Source organism: Colletotrichum abscissum, assembly GCF_030869225.1.
Source record: "Colletotrichum abscissum strain IMI 504890 chromosome Unknown Scaffold_4.1, whole genome shotgun sequence".
Taxonomy (NCBI): Eukaryota; Fungi; Ascomycota; class Sordariomycetes; order Glomerellales; family Glomerellaceae; genus Colletotrichum; species Colletotrichum abscissum.
This window is the reverse complement of record NW_026850320.1, coordinates 1,171,059-1,191,284: the sequence shown is the minus strand read 5'-3', so window position 1 is coordinate 1,191,284 and position 20,226 is coordinate 1,171,059. Positions and strand designations below refer to the sequence as shown.

Below are 20,226 nucleotides of genomic sequence, written 5' to 3'. Positions count from 1 at the left end.
CCGACTCAGAGATAGTCCAGTTCCAATGTCTTTGCTGTATGAACTGTATCTCCTATCGTCTCTGGAAGTTCGCTGATTGAGATACCAAAGTTCTGATGAGCCTGGTAGCTATCTTTGGTAGTGATGAGGCCCGGTCGGCTTGGGCTCCAACAGTGGCTCAATGTAGCGTCACTACCTTCAATCCCCTTTGACTCTTTTAGATAAACTCGTGAGAGATCCTGGACTCGCAACACCAAGACACGAGACGGTAGGATATGCGGTGAGGTTCCTGCACACTTGGAATGTCTTTTGCAGCAGTTATCCCATCGACTGCTACAAGGCGACAGTACAATGGTCTCCAGCTTTTCTCTAAATTCTCCGAGATATGAATTTTTTAATTTGCAGATATAGTAGAAATAAATCGGAATAATGCCTAATTAGTTCTTCCCCCGCACTCGGATGTACTGTCGCCTTGTAGCAGTCGATGGGATAGAGCCATGATTTGGCGAGCTAGGTAGCGTTTTGCAGATTCCAACCTGCCAAATTCTTCTTTCTTCTTCTGCTGGAAAGACTTTGTTGACGGGCGTCTCGTGAGACGAAGTTGTGGGGAAGAGGTTAGCACTCTAAGCCTGATAAAGACTCTTGATGAAGAAGCTCTTTGCGCAAGATATACTTCTTACAGATGAAAGGGCCCACACGCATCTCCTTTTCCATATCCGCACAGCATTTCGCCCCCTCCTGGCATATTAGTTTTCCCCGCGCATTTCAAATGCTTCTTCAGTTGCAAGATCAGAAACAATAGAGATCCTCAAACAATCCCGCCACTGTTTCCTGACCCTGATTGTAACTTTCTCAACATCATCAGGGGGCCACTTGAGGCCTTCTGGAGGAGACTAAGCAGACCGTCTCCACACAAAAGTACAGAACACACAGCTTCTACTCTCAGCGACTTCCTTGAGTGTACCGCCCTTAACTGAGAATTCCTCGTAAGGCCAACGGTGCATGTCGGCCAACTTAACCTCGAGTCGCTCGATATCTTCGCAGACGGAGCAAACAGTAGGCTGCGCTTGCACTAATCAATGGCCTGGGTCGTGATCAATGCCCTGACCGGGAACGACTACGCAAGTCGAACAAAGGTCTGCCTGCGTTCTTCCACAGTCTAGACACCAGTAACGGAGGCCGAGATCAACTCATAATCACCTAGATCATGGCGTAGCTTCTCGTACCTGTCGCAAGTTGCGTCGCTATAATTCGGCGGGTCGAGAATGAGGCGAGTGTGAAAAGCATCGTGGCACTCGTATAAAGAGTTGGCAGCTTCAGTTTCAGAATCCTGCCGTTTTTGGATGGCTCTCTCGCGGAGAGGTAAGACATGTCGGGATTTTATCCAGTGTAGGAGTGACATGATTCAGTTGTCTCGTCTTAGGGGCACTGAGAGTTTAGATCCAAGTTGTGCTCCGAGATAGCGTTTTATAACTGACTTGCCCTTCGTTCAAGATATGCGACTTGTGTGTTGATCGCAGACAGTACGCATTTCGCGCCTCAGCCTCACATGCGCTCTAGGCTCCTATACTGTAGTGCGTCACTCTGACTAGACCGCAACGTGGGCTAGGCAGAGGCTTGTGCGGAAAGCATCACCATTGCGACGCTGGGTTAAATTCGGATCTTCTCCCCCACACCAGGCACATTCCACTGTCAGGGAAATGGATTTGATCAATGTTCACCGTAATCACCCAGAATCTCGCTTAGGTACTCGATGTGATACGAGCTCCAATAGAAGTAAACACATACACAACTACCCACTTCAACCACATGCAATAGCTTCTGTAATTCACAAGCGCCATCAATATGTACGCTGAGGGCCCCTGAGTGTTTGGTGTTAATCGATGCAACAGAAACATCGACACTATGTGAAGTAAGTAGTCAGTGCTATCAGTTCCTTCGAACCTCACCGTGCTTATGGGCTTTGAGGTGCGTTAAGTTTGTTGTCCACTGGTTTCCAATACATCGAACCCCCGGATTTGCTTCGTTCTCTGGCAAGGACAGATCTGGAAGTAGAACGCAAGGCTGATTTTCATCGCTCAACATGGTCATTTTACGTGATACTTCCGGCTCACGTATGTCCATCTGTGTGATCCACTGCTACTCCCTTGATCAAGTATTTTCATTAGGGTATCATCTTTGAAATCCAATTTGGGCATAGATGGGTCGCCGACAGGGGCCTCGAGTGGTGTGCGGACGGATTGGGGTGCTTCCGTAACGTACCTAAGTATGAGAGTTAATCGAGTCCTTAGTCTGCTCTATCAAGCCATATTCCACGAGGGAAAGACCGAGCCATCGGCAGACTGTGGAGTGACGATAGACTAGCTCGTACGAGGTGAATAAGGCTCAAGACTAGACAGAGACAAGCTCGATCTTTTCATCCAAGCTACCTCGTCTAATATCATCCTGGCCGAGGTATGTTTATTCAGAACCCATCACAGTAAAGTCCATCCATACCCAACTAGTACACGATTCGCTACCGCACCATTGGTAAGTTGACGCTTAGTGACAGGGGCCGGGGAATTTTGGACGAGAGACATGTGCATATCTCTCACCGAGCATTTCTTGCTGGGGAGAACGTGATGCAGGAGGAGAGAATGTCGCCCTGCTACTGTCTTCAGTCCTGTTGAAGATTGCCCAAGGTAGACGTTGCGAACGTTAGTCTAGATCCTGCGCTGTAGAAGTCACATTCGGATAGGCCGATCCTGCCAGTGGGATGGTATCATTGGGGCTTGTCGGATCACAACATGAAACGCCTAGGACGCCCCATATGCCAACGAAGCCGGGAATGACTGCAAGACTTCGCATTTCAATGGGCAAAGTGGCTGTGCCGCTACATTACATATTTGAAAGTGAGCATGAAAGGACAGCCACAATAAACAGTAGTGAGCGACCTACAATGAACACTCATCGGTAAAGACGGATGAACCCCTACGTCTGAAAAGAAGAGTCAAACGTGCAGAGCTGACGTTGGGTTTGGACTCCGTCTGAACTTATTAATACTCGACTGTATCATTGGTTTGACGCTAAACTCTGTTCTAGACCAGGCCCAGTAGATCCTAAAGCTTGTTTTAAAAGTCCCCCGCAAAGCGCCCTGCGGAGGCGGGACCCGGACTCATAGAGACTTAGAGTGCCTACCAAAGGCCTGGTCCCCTTACATTAGAGTGTGACCACAGCGTCGGTCTCGGTTCTCCTGCTCGGAAATCGAGGTGGCCTCGGCAGCTCGGCCGAAAGGTTGCCTCGAATTATTGGTATTCACGAGATCATGGACGCGAGTAAAGCTTCATGAACTTGCGTTTTCAGTCTAGCTCACGGGTTCGGCTGTGGTTTCGGGTGACTGACCCCTGAACAGGGGATGAACTGGTTTGTTCATGAGTCTTCTCTCGACCTCTGGTTGAGGAGGTATAATATCATGTTCGCCTGGCCATCAAATCTTAATTCTTTGTACCAATCAGTCTCTTGATATTACAGTAGATCCGTCTTTCGATATCAATCTTCCAGCAAGTCAATGTGTCGGGTTCCCTTCCACGCGAGGCTCTTCGGGCCGTGGCTCGCCATCGCTGCGGTCCTGGTCCTCGGGCAGGACGCAGCAGACAAGGCAAAGTTTGGCGACCCTATCAACGTCCTCGGTAGTGTAAGTGCCCTTTCCATCATCCCAAAATTCAACTTCCATTTGCTAAAGACAACGTCCATCAGATGGAAAGAACCGACCAGGACTTCCAGGACGGCTTAGCACTAGACCTCTTCTCACCCAAGAACCGCACGCTGGTCGTCCAACAGAACCTCACCCCGCTGCCGGGCAACTTCGTGACGGGCACCACGGGCGGTCCCTTCATGGCCCTCCAGAACTACTCGTACGTCATCAGCCTCAACGAGTCGGCAAACGACCTCATCGCCAAGATCGAGATCCCCTACGACCCGGCTGCTCTCGCCGCGATCGGCATACAAGAGAGCAACACCTACGTCGGTACGCTGGCCGGTGACAAACGAAGCTGGATCGTCAACGATGCGACGCGCAACGTGCATAGAGAGGAGAACAATACTCGGATCATCAAGATGACGTCGCTCCAGGGCGAGTATATCCTGCTTGGGCGCAAAACGGTGGATACGGCCAACGAGTTTGTGCAATATGGTCAGGGAGCTACGAGGACGGTCAACGTTACGGCGGGGAATCGACAGGAAGCTGAGTTCATTGACGGCTTAAGGCTGAGTGTTGTGCCGAGTACCGACATGGGCATCAACATTGATATCGTGAATGGGATTTCGCCGCAGGCTGTTCCGCCCGGGTTGGTGCCGGTTAACAGTTTCGCGTGGGTTGTCAACTCGAGTTCACCTGGCGCTCCTATGCTCGCAGATATGAAGTTTCCGTGTAAGTGCTCTTGCAAATAACGCCATCAGCCATACATGATGTAGCCCGTGAACTGACAGTCTGGTATCTAGTTAATCCTTCAATGCTTTCCGCCGTTCGGGGATTTGTTCAGCCTGCCCCTGTCAGGGTGGCAAAGAAAGCACTTGGGACTACCGCCGAAGTACCGTTTCAACTTATGGCCGGGGAGATCATTGGAATCTTGCCAGACAACTCGGTTACCATTCCCAATGTAACACAGGTAGACGGGCAGTATGTGTTGCTCATGGTATCATAGGTTCAATTCATAAGTAGATAGTACATACCTTGCTACATATTAGTCACAATGACACAAGTGTTTTCCGCTAGCGTGACCAATGAGTGTATTTGAACGTGCCACCTGGCTTGAAGGTTGAGCTTGAAGATAGTCGATGCCGTATAAGCCGTAGCCCCATGTATCCAAATCTTGGCAAAATATGATTAGAAAAGATGCTGGTAAAACATTAAACATTGAAACTATGCAGGCATGTAATCACACTCTCCTCGTCCTCAAGTTCAGCCCCTTCATCAACACCACATGCAACCTCCCCCTCCTCACCCTACCTCCCCCATCTCAACCAAACCCCCTAAGCACAAAGCGTCAAAACGACATCCTGATCCGCCGTACAAACCTTAACCTGACTACCCCCGGGACTAACACCGCCCTCCCACACAATAGCAGGACAACTCGCAAGCCGACTCGCCACGACAATCTTGCTCCCCTTGAACCCGTCCCCGAACACGGTGCTCAAATCGTACCATACTCCCGCGCCGTCCAGGTTATACGCGTACACGAGCTGCGGCGCGCCGGTGTAAAGGCCGTCGCGCGCGCGGGTGACTTTGAGGGCCCGGCCGCCGGTGGTCGGGTCCCGGGTGAAGGTCTCGCTGTAGGAGCCGCCCTTTGCGGCCAGGGGTCCGGCGGCGCGGACGTCGCCGCCGACGGACCAGAGGGAGACTTCGGTTGCGCAGTTGTTTACGACTGTTGCTTTGCCGAGGGCTGCGGTTTGGGTTGCGGCGGCGAGGAGGGGGATGAGGAGGGAGGTGAGATGCATGTTGGAGGCTGGGGAGTTGTGTGCTTGAGTGGAAATTTGGTAGATTCTGGAAGGCTGAGGATTGTCTCTGGCTTGAGACCTTCGTGGTTTTAATGAATTGTGGTTATGTTATCGCAATGAAGTTGAGGCTGATGCTGTTCAAGAGGTTTGATGCGAGAGTCTATCTGTAATTTATATATCCAGCCGGTGACCGCCTTTTCACAGAAGTTCCAAGTGAAGTCATGCTATGTTGTCACGAAAGTCTCAAGGGTCTCAGCTGCCGGGCGACGGCACAGAGACCGAGATTCTAGATACGAGCGTCGATCAGCTTGAGAATGTCACCATATTTCCTAAATGAGCGCTCATGGCACCTCTAACCTCTGAGAACCTCTGCCCTGCCGCCTCTGTCATGAAGGAACTTCTGACTAAAGATCATCCTACCCTACGTAAAATAGACTTAACCTCCAAGACAAGCCCCAGACTACACGAACCGATGTGACAATGCCACGATGTCAACAGACGAACACGAACTTGTATCTCGGCGAAATAGGTTGACTGAGGTCACTCCGCCCCTCAATCGGGAACTTTGGGGGATGATGGTCAGGAGGTTCAAGACAACATTTTAAGCATGGTGAATACGAGCTTTCCCCCTCCGAAAATGTTGCCTGGCATAGCTGCATGCAACATCGGTTACGGAGCCTATTCGACCAGTCATGTCGATGGTGGTTCTTTGGGGAAACAGGGAAAGTTGGGGGAAAACTGGCCGGTGGGCTGACGTGAAAGCGTTGTGTTTTGCGATGGTTTTTGGAAGAGTGACCTCGTGAGTGATCTGCCGTGTGGGTTCATTCACCTTCCCCGCATCCCTCCCCCTCGGCGCGGCTCACCGGAGACATTATGCTGTTAGCTGTGGAGCTGAGTTGTCGCCGCCGCCGCCGCGCAGCTGCCTTATGCTTGCACAGCTTCACCCCGGCTCATCCGCGACCTGCCGCAGACTAGGCAGATTGAGGTACAGGACGAGAGGAGCGGGGGAGGGAGCTAGCTTCGGGCGGGAGGGGCATTTCTGTCTTTGTCTGTCAAAATAGCATCCCCTCAGCTGCATCGCTGTGTGTCGAATGCGGATGAGCTAAAGTCAGACACTCGACGTCGGTGGTCAGACACGGGTCAGCCCTTGCTTCCGCCTAGCTGTCAACGGGGGCAAGATCTGTTGAGAAGAAACGATACCGCCTGAGCCTCAACGAGACATGGAGATCATCTGCTATTTTTCAGCCACTTTACCCACACTTTAGAGTAACGTTGCGATGCGTCGCGGTGTGGCATAATAGGTAGTAGTAGTGATAGAAGGCAAATCTGATTTGATTCTTTGGTCGGGTATATCTCATAATCCACCTGTCCGTTGCGCCAAACACCAGCCGAAATAAGGTCTCCCGATAGAATAGAGAAAAAAAAAGAAAAGAAAATCAAAAGAAAAGTAGTCCATATCCATCTCATCATGTTGGGTATCAATGCCTAAAAGCAGCTTCCAACGCCTTGCAGCCGTCTCGTCATTCCATTTTTCAGAACCGATCATAGATTGCTCTTTCTGCCCCATATATCCGTCGACGTAGCTTAGTGTAAATAGTGAGGAAAGAGATGAAGAAAAAAAGAAGAATAAGAAGAGAAATTATAAGGAAAAGATATATGAGAAAGTTAGCGAGATCCAAAGGTGGGCATCGTCGATTCCTCTTTCTTGCGCTCGCGTTTGGCGTAAATCAGTCCGCAGACATTACACAGCGTACTGGGACCGTCGGGACCAGGCCGCCATTCCGGGGTATCGACGCGGTGACATTTGTGGCACGAGAAATCAATCGTCTTGCGGCGATGCCTGCGTCCTGGGGGACTGCCGCTGTTCCCGGCGTGGCTCCTGGCCGCGGCGAGCTGTTGCTGTTCACTACTACCCTCGGCCCCCGACCTGCGCTTGTGGGCGTTGGGATCTTCCCTTTGCAGGGTCCTGATCTCGTGTATGTCGCGGGCGATGCTGTGGGATAATCTTGACATGGCACGCAAGTCGTGCTCGGTGGGTAAGGCGTGATCGTTGGATGCATTGTAGCCTCCTTCAGGGCTGGCAGCATTGTGGGCGGGGAATCTGCCGGTTAGGCGAAGTAATTGCTGGGCACCATGACGGATCTAAGGAATCGAGAGGTCAGAGAGAGGAATTACTGCATTGACATGACGAGGGTGAAGTTGCCCACGAGATGATGAAGTTAGGTATGTTCTAACAGAGACGACGGGTGGGCCCGATAAGGTCACTCGATAAGGGACGGATGTAGAAGGGGAAGGAGGGCAGAAGGAAGATAAAATAGACTCACGCGCTGATGACTCTCGCCCTGACGAAGATGATTCCAAGAGACCCTATTGGGAGACCCGGGTTCGTCTTGGCCATCACTGCCGGTACTGATAGCAGTCGGGCCATGGGCGCCAGCGGGCGACGACCCTGATTTCGGGGTGGAAGCGGATCGTGGGTTGGAGGGGCCGGAAGGCATCAATGGGAGCGGTGGCCCAAGGGCCGTCCAAGCACGGAGGGAACGCACCCGGCAGAGAGGGGCCGTAATCCCCAAAGACGAGACGAAATAATAGACAAGGCCTGGAGTCGAGGCCGAACGAATTGAACAAGGCCGGGGGTCTAGACCCGGAGCGATCGGAGCAGGTCCGCAGACGCAAAGGTCATGGAGCTGGACGGTGCGGTGCGACAGGCAGCAGTAGCGGCAGCGGCAGCGTCAGGGACCACGGCGGGCTGGTCAGGTCGCAGCGACAGCGACAGAAGCACAGGCTGGCACTTCAGGCTGGCCGTGGAGGGCAAATGGTACGAGTGTTGGTTGTGTGTGGTGGTTTGTCCAGGATGTCGAGGAGGGCCGATAGATCGGTGGTGTTGAGGCTCGATCTTCGGACATGGAGCGAGGAATGGGGATCGAGAGCGATCGAAAGGAGGGTGGTTTTAAGAGGGAAAGTTGGCGTCGGGCCCTTTGTGAGAGGTGGCGAATGTTTTTTGCGGCCTTTTGCGGCTTGCGCATGGGAATTTGCTAACAAGGGGAAAAAGCAGAGGCGGCAAAAGATGCTAAAGTCAGCAGAGAGGGGCCAAGGGGGTGGGCCAGTAGCACGGGAGAGGGGGGCCATGGGGGGACCACTGGCGGGGGATTGGACCCTGAAAAACTGGGAAATTCGGGTTTGGGGACGCCGATGGCCCAGTGGGACCACCTCGGTTCGCCGTGGTGGAGTCACGTTTTTCTGCGGGTGTCGGGGTCCTTCGAGATGCTCTTATGTAAGCACTCTAAGATGAGATAAGCGTCTTTTTCGAGCGGGCCTTTTCCTCCGGAGACAGACACAGTTACCCAGTACCTCCAAGGTGCCTCATTGCCATTGGCGGACCATACTCCGGAAGAACCCTTCGGAACCTAGGCAACAAGACCACAGCTGCATCATCTATCCACGATGTTCCATTCCACGAAATCATGATATTATTTTCTCTACCGATAGGATGCCATCCAAATTACTTCACCTGACAGGGAACACAATCCTCCACTACAATCCTCCAACACTACAACTCATCCCTGTTCCACTCAGGCTTCGGGCAACTTTCTGATCGCTTCTCGCAGATCCACGAGTCCTTCTTATCCGCATCGCCACCGACAAACTTGACAGTCGCGGGATATGCGCACAACGGTCTCGTCGGCGCCGCGCTATCGTTGCCTCCGCTTAGTTTAAACCCGTCCATCACAGCCGGCGTCTTTCCCTCCTCGACCCAAGCTCGCAGCGTCTCCAACCCCTTGAGCGGGTAAAACGTTCCATTCAGCCCATAGCAGTGGTACACTCCCGGCGCTTCGAAGTGGCGATAATACCCATCCGCGGCAGCGTCCACCGCCAGCACCCGGTCGTAATAGTCCCTTGACGTGCGCATCGTTACACACTCGTCGGCCAGCCCGTGCCAGCTAATCATCTTGCGCCCAAGTCTCTTGAACTCGGACAAGTCTGGATTGTTGGCCCCGATAATGCTGTCAAACTCCCGCCTGCTAGTCTCATATGCCGCCTCAAGATCGGCAAACGTCATGCCGTTAACGTCGTAGCTCGGGTCCTTGTGCACGAGGTTGCGGATCCATTCCACCGACATCTGGAATGGCCGACCGACGCACGGCGCGTCCGGTACACTGCAGTTTGTGTTACCGAGCCCGAAGCGACCTGTGAAGGGTGCGCCGACTGGATACCCCTTTGGCAGCCAGAGCGGTTTCCCGTCCGCGCCGTGTGGGCCCCGCCAGATCTCCCGCGCGACATCAGCTGCTGCGGCCGACATGACCATCTTCATGTTCCCACAATCGAGCTCCTTGCCGACAACGCTTGCCGGGTCGAATGCGCACTTATCTGGGTCCGCAATGATGTTGTCCTTTACGCCGTCAAGCTCGTCGCATGCGTCGATCGCGAACTGCGTCATGAGAATCAGTTCGCAGATATGCGGGTACACCCCCTTTTGGTTCATCACGAACTGAGGCCAGTACGTGCTTATGATGAGACTTGGCTGGTTCACGGCCGGTGCACCGGAGAGGATGCCGTCGTAGTCTCCCGGATATCGCTGCGCTTCGATGATGCCCTGCCGGCCACCCGTCGAGCAACCGCTCCAGTACGAGTACTCTGGCGTCCGAGAGTAGTATTGCGTTACAATCGACTTTGCGATGATGGTCATGTCGTGCACCGAGACGTGGGCGTAGTTCACGAGTAATCGCTCATTGACCGTGCCATCTTTCGTCAACGCCCAAGGCGCCTCCTCCCACGTCGTGTGATCGTGCCCGGCGTCCGTTGAACTTGCTATCGCCCCGTTAGTCTGCGCTCACGCGTCTGAAATTCCAGCAAGAGCACCCGCGAGCAGAGAGGACTCAATGACGGAAAACATACTCGCATATCCCTGTGCCAGCGTCGCAACGACCTTTTCGCTCCCAAACTGCCCGGCCGAGTACCCTCCTCCTCCGACGCCCACGAACCGTCCGTTCCACGCCTCGGCAGATGGAAGCCATATCTGCACCTGCGTCACGTCCTCGAAGCCCGTGTGGGCGTACTTGACCGTCACGTTGCAGAAGCTGACACCCGTCGGCGGGATGGCTGCGCGACCCTCTGGTGTCAATGGGTTGAACGTCAGGTCTCTGACCTCGGCCGCCGTTACGCCCACGAGGTTTGCGCGCTCGAGCTCCGTGGGGAATACAAAGGTGTCGGGGGAGCACGGCTTCGCGGCCGTGTTGCTTGATGGTGTTGCCTCGCTTTGGGCTGGCGTTACCCATTCTGCCAGGCGCAGCAGCGAGAGGAAGGTTGAAAGGCTTCTCATGATCGCTTGTCAACTAAGGAGCTCCCAACTACACGATTGGCATCAAAATCAACCAGGTCAACTTGAAAGAGGCTGCCAATCGATTATCTAGGTTGGGTGTGGCGGTGGTTGGTAACTGAGGCGTTCCCGCTGGCTCGGTGCTCAGACCTCGAGCATGACACGCAACGAACACGTCGGGTTGATGCGTCACAGTTCTCCAACAGCTCAGACGGAATTTCGGACAGTATGAAGGCCCCGTCGCATGAAAGAAAAGAATCACACAAGTGGGTTCGTGGTATGGTATTAAAGACTGTCGAGAATAAGCGGCATCGCCACTCTTCAGCTAAGGCGCGCCTGGTGTGGGATTACATGTCATGGCAAATGTGTGGGATGAGTTGGCAATGCGGCCAGGCGCGTAGGCGGGAGCATGTTTCCCGTCTTGCAGCTGCAATTACCCCACAAACGGGCGATCAAACCTGACCTTACTAGTCGTCACATGCGAACCGCCGCGTTGGCGCGTACATCCAAGACAGTAGTAGCCCTGCAGCGTGAGCCGGCGGGCTGCACAAACACGTCAGCCTTACTAACTTGGCAAGTGTCATTTAGATCATCGTAAGCCTTGCGCTTTCCCACCCTCTCTATTTTCTCGAAATCACACACAAAGTATGAGTGCAGCCAACTTAATTCAAGTCGAACGTTACTCTACTTTCCTATCTAAGGTAGGTAAGGTGAGTTGGAAAATCGGAAGCTTCCTCGGGTCCGGAAGCTTACCTGCCAAGTCTGCACGGTTTTGTACCTGGTTCGGGTTCGCACTGCAACAGATGCGATGAGTGGTCAAGCTTCAGGCGAAGCAAGATACGAATCTTGTATGGTTCACGCATGAAATATTTAGACTATCGTGAGGAGGCGATCCTATCGGAAGCATTCCTATTCGTTCGCCACATCCCGACGTCAGGCGTGGCGGACTATCAGACTCTACACCTTTTGAATTTACATGGTTTGTTGAAAGATATCCAACGTTAAATATCCAACTTCTTGTTGTCAATGTCTCCTCTCTTTGATTAACCTCGTGTGGCAGCACATGAGCTTCGCCGGAATGAAGAAAAGACTCTGGGTAGGGAAATCAACTTCAGACGTGGTTCGACACGTATCAAGCTTGAGCTCGCTACATTAGCTGCGATGCTTCACTCACATGCAACGCAATCAGTCAACTGTGGGGTTTAAGTTGAGTTGATTGTGAGCAATATTCTGAAAGTTGATTGTATGGTTTGTTAAGTTGGTTGTTGAAGTCACTTTAAGTGCAGTGTTGACTACCTGAGTCCTGTCACTTGAAATTTACTGTGAAATGCATGCAGATTGTCTACTTTAGAAAAAGAAATGTGTTCAGTCTGCACCTCGAACAGCATTATTTCGTTCATTCACATTCTTTCACGCCTTGGCTTTGCTAAGTGTATATCCACGCTGTGCTGTCAATGAAAACGCCTTCCTCAACTTGCCTCGAACAGGAACACATAGCTGAGTGGAGTGCAATGGCATTATCTTCTGTAACTCAAAGACCTCAAAGACTTTGTGGGCATTATCGTAGGTTGACAAAGCCCAGGACTATTCTTGGTATTGTGATTACGCAGACTTGTGAAGAATGGTTGATGCTCTCCTTTGACAGCGGCTCAATATCATTGTGCAACTAAGAGATCTTTCTCTTCATTGTCATATTTAGAACGAGCAGCCTCATGATGTTGCAGCTGTATATGAAGACACAAGATGAACCTCATCTCCTGTCTCAGACTTCATCAACATACATACAAACAGACCCAAGAACCAATTTACCACCTCAAATCAATCCAGCTTCGCTTACAGAACAATCCATCCCCTTCACTCTCAAGACACCTCACCCCAGTACCTGAGAACCAACCAGACAAGATGCCCGCCGAAAGGAAGATGTCCATCATCGGCAAGGTCCTTAGCGGCGTGAAGATCAAGATGGAAAGAGCCATCAACGGCAAATACCAGCGCCACTTTTGCGAATCCAACAAGGTCGAGCCCTCACACTGCCGCCGACTCGTCATGATCGAATGCACCTTTGACTTCTGCGTCAAAGCGGACGAGTTTGACAACATCATCACGAACTGGTTCGACCCGCACCACGGCACGCTGCCCACGAAGCTCTACAGGAAGATGGCCAGCATTGGCGTCAGGAAGGAGCACGCTGACGGCGTGCGCACCTCCTTTCGGGTGTTTTTGCTGTTTGGCGAGGATATCCCGATCGACATGGTCATGAAGCGGGGCGATCCGGATATCTTGCCCGATGTTTTGAAGATGTTGTTTCCGCTGAATAGGGCTTCTAGTGTGAAGCGGGAGATTATCACGTGTGATTGTTCTCGGGATGTTTTTGATTCTCATGTTACGCTGCATGAGACTCGGTGTTTTAATGGAGTCTGGTATGACAAGGATGGTGGATCGGTGAAGGCACAGGTGATTGGAACAACGGAGCCGGTGGATTGGAAGACTTTCCGGGAGAACTTGGACTGGCGGCAGAAGTATGGGCATGGGACTTATTAGGCTGTTAGCTTCTATTGATTTTATTAGCGGTAATATATAGATTGGGCATCAAGTTGTTTGGGGATAAGAAGATAAATGCCATCAAACTCTGTCGCGAATTGCTCGACTTCACTACAAGACTCTGAAATGCTTTGACTAGGCCGAATGATGATTGATTCTTAGGGACTGCCTGTTCCGTTATGTGCGTGTTATCGTCAGTATACGAAGACGTTCTCAAGTGAGGCATAATAGCGTGACGGATCATACTCTGACCTTATTTCTGATATTTTTGCATGCATGTATAGAATACTTTCCAAAACCGTCGAGTTGGAGAAAAACTGGAGGAACCTGTCTTGACGTCAACTCGTACTCGATTCGATGGGATAGGCCGTCGTCGAGTACGCAAGCCATGACTAGCATAATTCAGACCGCGGTTGCATTGGGGAACAAGCTGCTACCCGCCCGGTGATCTACTTCGGTGGGAACCGCTTTGTTGCACACATGCTAGTCCCTGCATCCGCTTGAGGGCGCGAACGAAGGAGCACAGCGGGAATAGCCAACGCTCATAGGATCTTCCATCATCCCATGTATGTACGGCCGATCTAACCCACCGACGGTCCGTTGTAAGACTGAGCCAGAATGCTTGTGACGAACTCAGTGGTTTCTCAGAACATGACGCAGTACTCATTATGATTATGACTTGACCCCATTCTGTTAAGTCTTAAACGAAAGCTGATACAATCATCGAAATCCTGACAGGATCTTCGTACTGCTGAGTTGACTACCCACAACAAGAGGCGGCTGAACAAACACCAATTTTTCCCCGTTCTGAGGGACCATACTGTGAAATTCATATAAGCGGGTAGCTCCTTTCTATCATTGATGAAAAACAACCGAGGGAGAGGATTCGACTGGGCATACAGCTGGTCATCCAATTTATGAGGTGATGTTGACATTGGTTCGTGTTTCTACTCCGTGCGCGCTTCATACTGCCGAGTGTGTGGAGACTTCAAGTTGTTTGTTGGTTCCAAAGTCTAAATAGCGTCAGGACTTGGCTCCCACTTCGAAACGCTAGGCGGTACCAGAGACGATGGGATGAAACCCCTAAAAGAGGTCCAGCCCCAACAAGAGACCAGCACAGGGCACGGCACATTGCCGCTTGGAGAGGTATCGTGATCTTCCATGTCCTCAGAAACAGGTTCTCTGGCGATGATTTGGTATCATTTATTTTGTCGGCCGACCGATTGCTGAGGGATCTTGGAAGAATGACACTTAAGGCAACGCAAGCCGAAGGCTCGCAAATGCCGTATTGCTGGGTGCTGGATGAAGCTATTGGAATAGACATTCAATCGCACTAAACAATTCTGTACTTTATTCGTCTCGGTTTTACACGTATCGTCACTAAATATGGTATCACTCCTCAAAATCAGTCTGATAACTGGAGCCGCCCAGGTTTGGTATCCCAACTCCCGCAATGTAACCTCATATGCGCGCCAAACCATTATGCTCAAAGTAGCCGACGCCATCTTGCCAACCCTGCCTGAATCTTACCACGTACAATTACACCCAAAATATCGTTTCAACCATCGTCATATCAAATTTCGTTCATTAAAAACCTGGCCTGACTGATACCAGATACGTCTGCAATGTAACGGAGGCGGCCCCTCAAATACCGTCTCTGTCTTGGCGTGGCGTAGTCGCTCTTCAAGGCCATAGCGAGCGGCCACATGACAATGAGACCGGCCTCGCCCTTGAGCGGATCATCTGGCTTTGTCGTGCCGCAGGGGAACTGAGAAACAATGACGCCGTACCCGTTCCAACTGCAAAAATACGGTACTGCTGAAACGATGTTCGCTACCCGGGCGCTCGCGGACTGAACCAGATCGCCGTACTCGTCGTAGTCGCTCAAGCCTTCTCTACCAGCCGATGCTAACCATGAGCTGGCGCGGATCATCGTCGTAATGAGATTGAGGTGAGAACACCATGTGACCAAATGTAACACAGCCATGGGTAAGTTGAAAAACTTGTACACTTGGCCGTCAAACGTGGGCTCGGTGTCGAGTTCTTCGTCGGTTCGGTCAAAGACCCATTCGGCGACCTCGACTTTCCACTGCGGATTCGGATTCTCGCTGAGCTTTCTGAACTCGTCTTCGAGTTTCCGGCATTTTTCGAGTAGCTCGAGCATCTTATCCACAGTCTCATCTGTAGGGTTTCTCGCCAGGGCGATGATGCGATCCACGCCCTGCTGGAGTTGGTTGCAGAGGAGATTGATGTCGACGGTGGCGCGATTCGAACGCTGGACCGCCTCATTGTACAGTAGCCATGAGTAGCCGGACATTTCCGACTCTTTGAATAGGTTCTGGACGGATATGCATTGGTTGCGTGTCATGGCGAACATTTCCCGACCCTCATCCGTCTCTAGGCACTTCTGGCCACGTACTTGAACAATCTTGGCGGCACCTTTGAGATGGCTGATATACTCCTTCATTGAGTCCTTTGACATTAATGTCTGTAATATATCAGCATAGAGTAGAGCCATTACAATAATGATAGCTTACCTCGTAGAAAGCCAGCATCAGAACGGCCCCTAGGGTTTGATCGCTGTCGATCTCCTTGGGATCGGCAATCGCTTGGCCAACTGCTCGTAAAGCGGCCACATGGTGCTCTTGCGCACGAAGGAGGGCAGGGCCTCTTGCTCCTTTAGACTGTCGCATCGCCAGGGCGGCCATAGAGGTTGCCTTGAAGGCAGCTGAAAGGCAGACTGAGATCTGGCCACGGCCGAGGAAACGCGGCAAAAAGGCATAATAGCCCCGAGCTGTTGGTGTCAAAGGTACGTTGACGAATTCGGAGAGAAAGAGACACGAGGCTTGCTCGTCGAGCGGATTTGTCAATCCTCCTGGAACGTTTTTGAAGCATTCGATGAGGTCACCCTCTTCATGTCCGATTTTGAATGGGGATGAGTTTCTTCTTGGCGGGCTTAATGACGATGTTTTGTCGCAACAGTATCCGGGCGACCCGATCTTAATTTTCGTCGATGAGTCGGCGGAAGACATATTGCAATCGGTGCTATTTGTTCTCATCTTCTTGAATTTGTCGGCGGACTTTGACGAATCGCGAACGACGGGGCCGTAGCCTGGGCAGTGTCTCTTCGACTTCGTGCATCTCATGCAGAAGGGCTTCGCCTCATCGCACTTGACCTTTCTTATCCTACACAACTTGCATCCGCCCGAGGGCTTCCCCGTGTAAACCATGTTGATGAGATTTCGTGTATTCCGGTAGTATGGATGAATGGACAAGAAACCCAAGAACGATCCAATCTTAAAAAGGAAGGCGGGAGATGGGCTGAAGAAGGGGAAGGGAATCGGGGGGCAGACCCTGCGGCTGACTCGAGCAAGCTTTCGAGCTTGTCGCCTCCAGGGTTTTAAACCAGAGAGCCGGGAGATCAGTATCCTTGGCCCCCCCCCCCCCCCCCCTCCGACACGGACCAAGAGCAGAATGGAGTGTTCCTCAGGTCATGTGATGAGATTGAGCTGCTTTTGGTCATGGTTTCCGCTCGAATTGCTATCACAAACCCAGGCGAGGCCCCTTTGGTAACGGGTCGTGTCCTTCCCGCCCGCTTCAGCACGAGTGTCCGAGGACGGCATGCGCATGATATGATGTCGGTGCGCTCGGTTAGTCTGCAAGCCAAGATCACAGATCCCATCGTGTTTTGCATCTAGGCTATTTACAGCTTGACATATCCGCGGAACATTCGTTTAGATCTGATGCCCTAAATTTGGGAATCAAGCCCCTCGCTTATGGTTCACTCGACTGGGCGTGCAGGTGTGGAGGGCACCCGGGCACAGGAAGTTTCTTAAAGATGGTGCAGCTTAGGGCTTCGGATCATCACCAATTGCTGCAGGTAATGATGAAGCCGTGCACGCTGTCAACGTGTGACAGGAACCAAATGCGGCATCGTAACGCATGTGTTCTTTGACCTTTCCACGGTCTCGGTCTCGCACGGAGAAAGAGGACGTTTCAAAGACACTGAGGGTGAACCTCCTCAGCTCTCTTTTTCGGGGTTAACATATCGGCCGAGCGCCCCTGAAGTTGTTTCGTTTCACTAGGTCTCTGACGGATCCGAAAACCACTACGCTTCACACGATCTGAGCTCTAAGGCGATCTGCTCCAGCTCTTTGCTTCGTCCAGCTTCTTCGAAGAGACGAACGTTGAGTCACACGGGGCAGCTACAACACTTGATGGCTGCAGAATAAGGATGACGTTGGCCATGTTTGACTCGTTTAGAACAAGGGCTTTCCTATCTAGGTAGTGGAAGGGAGAAGCTTGTTTTGATCTGGCCCGGATGTACTCCACAACCCGGCCGATCATGCCGTCCGATCAGGAGTTGAAGAAACACTGGGAGAGAAAGCTTCGATATCAAAGGAGCTTAGTACAGTGATCATCACGTATGAATGGCAAACGCGATCAGACTTAGCCTGTGCAATATGCACAAGGAACCCCCACATTCCGGGTTTGAAAATGGTCGAGGGCCAGCTGTTGCAACATCGAGTTGTTGAATAGAGGGCGTTGGTACGCAGTTCAAGAACACCGATGTGGCAAAGGTAGTGGTGCAACTTTATGGTGAGCAAGCAGCAGTCAAACCGGCGTTCTGGTATGGTGTTCTGGAATCGCATGTGGTTTTCCTCAAGATCAAATCGGTACGTTTCTGTCACAAAGTAGACTCGCTGCGGAAATCGATTTGTAAACAAGTGTTTAGCATTTTGACATTATCAAAAAGAGGGCTAGAATTGTGACCTGTTCAGTGATTACAGTTGGCAGACGGCCCATTCCGGCTGTCCTCTGTTGTTATGTAACGAACGTGAGTATTGAGTCGCAGAATGCTCAGCAATAGCCCAGACAGCAAAGAGGGAGAGGGCATGTTATTGTCGATTTCGTTCCGTAAGATCGCAGGTCGCAATGATCGTACTCGGTCGCTCCGTTTCGATTCGCTGCCTTAACAGAGGATTCAATAATGAGTTTAAGAGAGTTGTCTAACGAGGGTCGGAAAGAGTTTCTCGGATCTGTCCTGTGTTTTAATTCCAATGCGTACAACCTGACACATTGTCAGTCAACGGCACATGATACCTCTGTAGGTTTGTGTTTGAAGAGTTGACAATTATACGTACGCACTTCTTGGACGGAACGGATAGAATTCATTAAATTTCCGCGACTTTCAGACAGAGAATTATCACTGGGCTCAGTTGATTTTCTTGCTTGGGCCGGATAGTGGGACTCTCCCCTTTCGACGTGCAACCCACTCCGGCATACTCGAGCCTTCCGACGAAGACTCCATGGAGTTCTTCATCTGGCCAACGGTGAGTCTATGAATTCGAACAGTTTGACTCAGCGACAGCCGTTACTTACTTCGAAGTCATGAAGAAGTCCGTCATTCTCAGTGACCATGGCACGAGGCACCGCCTGCACCACAACACCCGCGAGCAAAAACAAAGCAATCTTGACCGGCATTCAAAAGAGCTGTATTAATAGGCAGGGTGATGCGTCTAGAACGTAATTGTCTTTCAGAGATAAGTACTAGGTCGCCAACCATTTTATCCTCCCACTGAGGCGGTCACGGTAGTGCTGGAATATATGGATCATTGAGCAGTATTGCGATACGGTTGATCAAATGCTGCAAACTTTTGGTATTGAATATTGGGAATCCCGAGGGTTCATTTTCTGCGGGTCACATCAGATGTTTGAATTACTTGGAACTGATAAGCTCAAGATCCCCGTGAAGAGAATCGTGCATGGCGTAAGAGATCCTCTGGCTGGTCCAATCATGAAGTGGTCATCCGCGGAGTAAGTCGATCCTGCCATGAAACCATAGTTTACAGGCTAGGAATGCTCAACATGCTCCTGAGATCTTGTATCGTTGACGGCATCAGACTTCGTCAAGAATGGTCATCCTAGGTCATAGTTATAAGGATAGGTGATAAAAAACCGAGGAGGACCCTGATAATGTCTGTCGGTCTCTTGGATGGTACAGCGCCCGGCGAGGATGACTGATCACAAGTCTGATATTATGGGCCGCTCATCAAATGTCACCGGCCGCGTAAGACAAATTTCAGTTTGTGTTTGCAGCTATCTACGATCAGTCGCGTTTGGATATGTCGCATCGTTCGCAAACGGAGACATGTGCCTCGACCGTCGTATCGTCGTTCAATGATTGAAGCATGCTCATATGCCCGAGAGGAAGCATGTCGGATAACGTGAGCGGAGAATGAGATCTAAGTTGGGGCTTGCAGTATTTGCTGCCCAACAACCCATATACACCAAACGCGAGATTGAATTAGGATTTTCGGTTCGTCAGCCGCGTGAAACTTTGCATTGGAAAGTTGCGGTCCTCCGGAGGGGTCGTTGCTTGTCAGCTTCGGTGGCAAGGTTTGAGACCCGGCAAGACCCCCCACAGCGTATCCGCGTTATGTGGTCAACTCAAGGTTCCATTGTGTCTGATCATGTTTTGACCCCACCCAGTAGATCGGGCATTTCAACGCTTTTATTGGAGAGAATATTCGAATTATCCCAGCTATCATCTACGTAGGAAGACTACGCGGGTCTTGGGCGGGTGTGATATCGGGTGGAGTAGTGGGGTTGTTCCAACTTTAATGAGATGGATGGCGCAGGGATCCAGTGACTGGCCAGAAGCTCTGGGATTTCCCTTCTCCCGTCGGCTGAAATCTCACTGACTATTTCTTTAGCTGTAATTCTGCTATCTTATGGTGGTTTGTGAACAGCATACCCTTCATGGTGCCCTAGGCCGTACTGAAGCAGGCTTCCTAATATTATACTTCCACCTTTTTGGGGCTGGAAAAGGCAAGATCCTCATACAAGTGTAATCAAGTGAGTCAAAGCGCTTTGGACAAGAGTCTCAGCCAAGCCTAGACCGATTTAAAAGG

At 51.4% G+C, this 20,226-nt stretch overlaps 7 protein-coding genes across 7 annotated transcripts; 2 read left to right on the top strand and 5 right to left on the bottom strand.

The window, feature by feature from the left end:
* Positions 1 to 872: 872 nt before the first annotated feature.
* Positions 873 to 1,266, bottom strand: CABS01_02331 (uncharacterized protein; the record flags this gene model as incomplete). Its single annotated transcript, XM_060535709.1, has 2 exons — positions 873 to 1,051; positions 1,206 to 1,266. 2 exons carry the CDS (start codon positions 1,264 to 1,266, stop codon positions 873 to 875), a joined length of 240 nt encoding a protein of 79 aa, XP_060396014.1.
* A 2,260-nt stretch (positions 1,267 to 3,526) lies between these two features.
* CABS01_02329 (uncharacterized protein) lies at positions 3,527 to 5,547 on the top strand (the record flags this gene model as incomplete). The annotated part of the gene is made up of 4 exons (XM_060535707.1): positions 3,527 to 3,652; positions 3,715 to 4,387; positions 4,626 to 4,636; positions 4,888 to 5,547. The coding sequence occupies 4 exons, from the start codon at positions 3,527 to 3,529 to the stop codon at positions 5,545 to 5,547; spliced, it is 1,470 nt and encodes a 489-aa protein (XP_060396012.1).
* CABS01_02330 (Bys1 family protein) lies at positions 4,990 to 5,454 on the bottom strand (the record flags this gene model as incomplete). Its single annotated transcript, XM_060535708.1, has 1 exon — positions 4,990 to 5,454. One exon carries the CDS (start codon positions 5,452 to 5,454, stop codon positions 4,990 to 4,992), a length of 465 nt encoding a protein of 154 aa, XP_060396013.1.
* A 1,572-nt stretch (positions 5,548 to 7,119) lies between the features above and the next one.
* Positions 7,120 to 7,952, bottom strand: CABS01_02328 (uncharacterized protein; the record flags this gene model as incomplete). Its single annotated transcript, XM_060535706.1, has 2 exons — positions 7,120 to 7,596; positions 7,779 to 7,952. 2 exons carry the CDS (start codon positions 7,950 to 7,952, stop codon positions 7,120 to 7,122), a joined length of 651 nt encoding a protein of 216 aa, XP_060396011.1.
* Positions 7,953 to 9,004: 1,052 nt separating this feature from the next.
* CABS01_02327 (tannase and feruloyl esterase) lies at positions 9,005 to 10,774 on the bottom strand (the record flags this gene model as incomplete). Its single annotated transcript, XM_060535705.1, has 2 exons — positions 9,005 to 10,263; positions 10,351 to 10,774. The coding sequence occupies 2 exons, from the start codon at positions 10,772 to 10,774 to the stop codon at positions 9,005 to 9,007; spliced, it is 1,683 nt and encodes a 560-aa protein (XP_060396010.1).
* Positions 10,775 to 12,673: 1,899 nt separating this feature from the next.
* Positions 12,674 to 13,312, top strand: CABS01_02326 (uncharacterized protein; the record flags this gene model as incomplete). Its single annotated transcript, XM_060535704.1, has 1 exon — positions 12,674 to 13,312. The coding sequence occupies one exon, from the start codon at positions 12,674 to 12,676 to the stop codon at positions 13,310 to 13,312; it is 639 nt and encodes a 212-aa protein (XP_060396009.1).
* A 1,573-nt stretch (positions 13,313 to 14,885) lies between these two features.
* Positions 14,886 to 16,542, bottom strand: CABS01_02325 (uncharacterized protein; the record flags this gene model as incomplete). The annotated part of the gene is made up of 2 exons (XM_060535703.1): positions 14,886 to 15,800; positions 15,850 to 16,542. The coding sequence occupies 2 exons, from the start codon at positions 16,540 to 16,542 to the stop codon at positions 14,886 to 14,888; spliced, it is 1,608 nt and encodes a 535-aa protein (XP_060396008.1).
* Positions 16,543 to 20,226: the final 3,684 nt, after the last annotated feature.